Source organism: Myotis brandtii, unplaced genomic scaffold (assembly GCF_000412655.1).
Source record: "Myotis brandtii unplaced genomic scaffold, ASM41265v1 scaffold959, whole genome shotgun sequence".
Taxonomy (NCBI): domain Eukaryota; kingdom Metazoa; phylum Chordata; class Mammalia; order Chiroptera; family Vespertilionidae; genus Myotis; species Myotis brandtii.
The window spans coordinates 264,595-269,009 of record NW_005371966.1 but is presented as its reverse complement, the minus strand read 5'-3'; the positions used below and the strand labels follow the sequence as shown (position 1 = coordinate 269,009).

The 4,415-nt window shown below is 61.5% G+C and overlaps 1 protein-coding gene across 1 annotated transcript in view; it reads left to right on the top strand.

Moving 5' to 3' along the window:
- The window catches only part of FLNA (filamin A, alpha), a 26,361-nt gene that overhangs the window by 17,895 nt on the left and 4,051 nt on the right, over positions 1–4,415 (top strand). The window contains exons 32-44 of the mRNA XM_014533242.1: positions 397–644; positions 763–858; positions 1,036–1,138; positions 1,225–1,365; positions 1,475–1,603; positions 1,765–1,938; positions 2,485–2,646; positions 2,738–2,941; positions 3,018–3,170; positions 3,271–3,393; positions 3,504–3,770; positions 3,901–4,038; positions 4,219–4,334. Of these exons, the coding sequence (XP_014388728.1) occupies positions 397–644; positions 763–858; positions 1,036–1,138; positions 1,225–1,365; positions 1,475–1,603; positions 1,765–1,938; positions 2,485–2,646; positions 2,738–2,941; positions 3,018–3,170; positions 3,271–3,393; positions 3,504–3,770; positions 3,901–4,038; positions 4,219–4,334 (2,054 nt within the window). The remainder of the gene's footprint in view (positions 1–396; positions 645–762; positions 859–1,035; positions 1,139–1,224; positions 1,366–1,474; positions 1,604–1,764; positions 1,939–2,484; positions 2,647–2,737; positions 2,942–3,017; positions 3,171–3,270; positions 3,394–3,503; positions 3,771–3,900; positions 4,039–4,218; positions 4,335–4,415) is intronic.

Genomic DNA, 4,415 nt, shown 5'->3' with positions numbered 1-4,415 from the left:
GAGCACTGGCATTGCTCAGCGCGGTCCACGGCACCAGCTGAGGCTGAGTTGGCAGGGGAGGTGGCAGCAAACGCTTGTGCCCCAACGGCAGCAGCGGCCTCACGGGCCTCCAGGCCCGCCCTTCCTCCCAAACACCTGGGTGCCACCTGTCGGGCCTTTCCCACATGGGGGCTGCCCCCAAGACAGGGCTCCCTGGCCTGAGGTGGCTCGAGGGAACCTTTCCTGCCTTCTGAGAAACTACTCACCGTCCCAGCTCGGGGGTCAGGGGCGGGAGGCCTGGCTGTGCTTGGTGGTGGCAATAAAAGGCCTGGGCGGGCGGCAGGCAGTGGATAGGAGCAGCCTGAACGCCACGCTCATGCACTGGCCCCCCTCTGGGGACCCGCCTTGCCCCACTAGGTGCTGGCATCGGCCCCACCATCCAGATTGGGGAGGAAACGGTGATCACTGTGGACACCAAGGCTGCAGGCAAAGGCAAGGTTACCTGCACTGTGTGCACACCCGACGGCTCCGAGGTGGACGTGGATGTGGTAGAGAATGAGGATGGCACCTTTGACATCTTCTACACAGCCCCGCAGCCGGGCAAATACGTCATCTGTGTGCGCTTTGGCGGCGAGCACGTGCCCAACAGCCCCTTCCAAGTGACGGTCAGAAGGGGCCAGGGGTGAAGGGGCTGGGTGGGACCCATCCTGAAACGCCCCCCACCCCCCGCCAAAGGATTCCTCTGTGATTTCAGAGTCTCTAGCTCTTGTGTTTGCTCTGCAGGCTTTGGCTGGGGACCAGCCCACCGCGCAGCCTCCGTTGAGGCCTCAGCAGCTGGCCCCACCATACACCTACGCTCAGGGCGCCCAGCAGACCTGGGTATGGCCTGGCCCGCCTCCTCCGGCTCGCCTAGCTCTAGGGGACATTGGGGGGCTGGCCAGCTGGGTGTCCCATGAGACCCATTCTGGCACATGTGAGGAGGGATCCCAAATCTTCCTGCTTGGGACTCCCTCGACTCCTACAGCCCCTCACTTGGGCCCTCTGTCTCCACTGCAGGCCCCGGAGAGACCCATGGTGGGCGTCAATGGGCTGGATGTGACCAGCCTGAGGCCCTTCGACCTTGTCATCCCCTTCACCATCAAGAAGGGCGAGATCACAGGTGAGTTGGAGCAGGAAGGAGCTCGGGAGCCGCAGAGGCCAGGGTGTGCCAAGGGGCTGCCCTGACCCTGTCACATTGCCCTGCAGGGGAGGTACGGATGCCCTCTGGCAAAGTGGCACAGCCGGCGATCACCGACAACAAGGACGGCACGGTGACGGTGCGCTATGCCCCCAGCGAAACTGGTCTACACGAGATGGACATCCGCTATGACAACATGCACATCCCAGGTGCGCCCTCACAGCATGCCACCGCCGCCTCACAGAGGCCTGGGGCGGCGGGAGGACTTGGGGGCCAACGCAAGGTCCCCATTCCACATGGCCCCTCTTCCTGCCTCAGGAAGCCCCCTGCAGTTCTACGTGGATTACGTCAACTGTGGCCACGTCACCGCCTACGGGCCAGGCCTCACCCACGGAGTAGTGAACAAGCCTGCTGTCTTCACAGTCAACACCAAGGACGCAGGAGAGGGTGAGTGGCAGCCGGTTTTGACCTTCCTGTGCCATGGTTGTCCTCAGCCTGTGGAGAGCTGGGCGCAGGAGAGACACTCCCGAGTGGGGTCCCCTGCCCTGTCCTCCAGCCTCTGCTTGCCTGCTGGGGATAGTTTCTGCCTCACCCACGATTCTCTACAGGGGGCTTGTCCCTGGCCATCGAGGGGCCATCCAAAGCAGAAATCAGCTGCACCGACAATCAGGACGGAACATGTAGTGTGTCCTACCTGCCTGTGCTGCCCGGCGACTACAGCATCCTCGTCAAGTACAATGAGCAGCACATCCCAGGCAGCCCCTTCACCGCCAGGGTCACAGGTGGGTGTCAGCGGGGAGAGTGACAGGAGGAGGCAGGTGGCCTGACCGGCGTGGCTCAGTGGTTGAGCCTCGACCTATGAACCAGAAGGTCATGGTTTGACTCCCGATCAGGGCACATGCCTGGGTTGTGGGCTCAATCTGCAGTGTGGGGCGTGCAAGAAGCAACTGATCGGTGATTCTCTCTCATCATTGATGTTTCTCTCTCCCTCTCCCTGTCTTTCTGAAGTCAATAAAAGTATATTTTAGACTTTAGCCGGTTTGGCTCAGTAGATAGAGCATCGGCCTCCAGACTGAAGGATCCCGGGTTCTATTCTGGTCAAGGGCACATGCCCGGATTACTGGCTCAATCCCCAGTGGGGGTCTTGCAGGAGGCAGCTGATCAATGATTCTCTTTCATCATTGATGTTTCTATCTCTCTCCCTTTCCCTTCCTCTCTGAAATCAATAAGAAATAATATTTTAATAGTTTTTTTTTTTTTAAAGAAAGGCAGGTGGCAGGGTGGGTGCTGTCTCTGCTTCTGGATACTCAGTGACTGTCCTCTGCCAGGTGATGACTCCATGCGCATGTCCCACCTGAAGGTGGGCTCCGCTGCTGACATCCCCATCAACATCTCCGAGACGGACCTCAGCCTGTTGACGGCCACTGTGGTGCCTCCCTCGGGCCGCGAGGAGCCCTGTCTGCTGAAGCGGCTGCGCAATGGCCATGTGGGTAAGAGGCTGAGGGGCAGGGCCTTCTGGAAAGGAGGGAGGTTGGGGCGGGGGCATGCCTTTCCCTGGCTGACAGCCCGCTCTGTGCCCAGGGATCTCCTTCGTGCCCAAGGAGACGGGGGAGCACCTAGTGCATGTGAAAAAGGGTGGCCAGCACGTGGCCAGCAGCCCCATCCCAGTGATGATCAGCCAGTCGGAGATTGGGGATGCCAGCCGTGTGCGCGTCTCGGGCCAGGGCCTCCATGAAGGCCACACCTTTGAGCCCGCGGAGTTTATCATTGACACCCGTGATGCTGGTAAGTGATGGCGGCCTGCCCGCCAGGGTAAGCCCGCTGTGCTTGGCTCTCTGGCTCAGGGGTGTCCCTTCTGCAGGCTACGGCGGGCTCAGCCTGTCCATCGAGGGCCCCAGCAAAGTGGACATCAACACAGAGGACCTGGAGGATGGCACGTGCAGGGTCACCTACTGCCCCACGGAGCCCGGAAACTACATCATCAACATTAAGTTTGCTGACCAGCACGTGCCTGGTGAGTGCCACGCATGTGCACTTCTCCCTAACCCTCCTGATCGTACCCCAGGGCCAGGATGTAACTTGTATGGGGTGTGGGCTGTGCTTCCCTCCTGCAGGCAGCCCCTTCTCTGTGAAGGTGACAGGCGAAGGCCGAGTGAAAGAGAGCATCACACGCAGGCGACGGGCCCCTTCAGTGGCCAATGTTGGCAGTCATTGTGACCTCAGCCTAAAGATCCCCGGTAGGAGCTATAGGGAGCTGGGGGGGGGGACGGACTGGGGAGGCCTGGTAACTCCGAGCAGAAGTCTGGGGCCTGGAGCTCCTGCTCACCAGGCTGTCCCCCACCTGCAGAAATTAGCATCCAGGACATGACAGCCCAGGTGACCAGCCCGTCAGGCAAGACCCATGAAGCTGAAATTGTGGAAGGGGAAAACCACACGTACTGCATCCGCTTTGTGCCTGCCGAGATGGGCATGCACACGGTCAGCGTCAAGTACAAAGGCCAGCACGTGCCTGGGAGCCCCTTCCAGTTCACCGTGGGGCCCCTAGGGGAAGGGGGAGCCCACAAGGTCCGCGCCGGAGGCCCTGGCCTCGAGAGGGCCGAGGCTGGAGTGCCAGGTAGGCCTGCTTCCTGCCAGCTTCTCGCTCTCCTGGGCAGGGTGGAGGGTGGAGGGCCTGAGGTCAGGGGTTGCAGCCTCGGGAGAGGTGCACATGCGCTCCACTCACCGGACACACTGCTTTGCCACAGCTGAATTCAGCATTTGGACCAGGGAAGCTGGCGCTGGGGGCCTGGCCATTGCTGTCGAGGGCCCCAGCAAGGCCGAGATCTCCTTCGAGGACCGCAAGGATGGCTCCTGCGGTGTGGCCTATGTGGTCCAGGAGCCAGGTACTGAGGGCCGGGCCGGGGTGAGGGTTGGCAATGCCTCAGTGTGGGTGTTGGTGGGTCTATGCAGACAGTCCTGCTCGGCTCCCCTCTCCACCTTGACCCAGGGCCACTGGGCTGTTGGTGGGAGGCGGGAGGCGAGAACGCGGCCAAGACACATTATCTGTGTCTCTCCCTGCACAGGTGACTACGAGGTCTCCGTGAAGTTCAACGAGGAGCACATCCCCGACAGCCCCTTCGTGGTTCCTGTGGCTTCTCCGTCTGGCGACGCCCGCCGCCTTACTGTTTCTAGTCTTCAGGTGAGGCACTGAGAGAAACCGCCCGCCTGGGGCTCCTGGGCCCGGCCAGGCCAGAGCCAGTGCACAGAGCAGGCCTCGGCC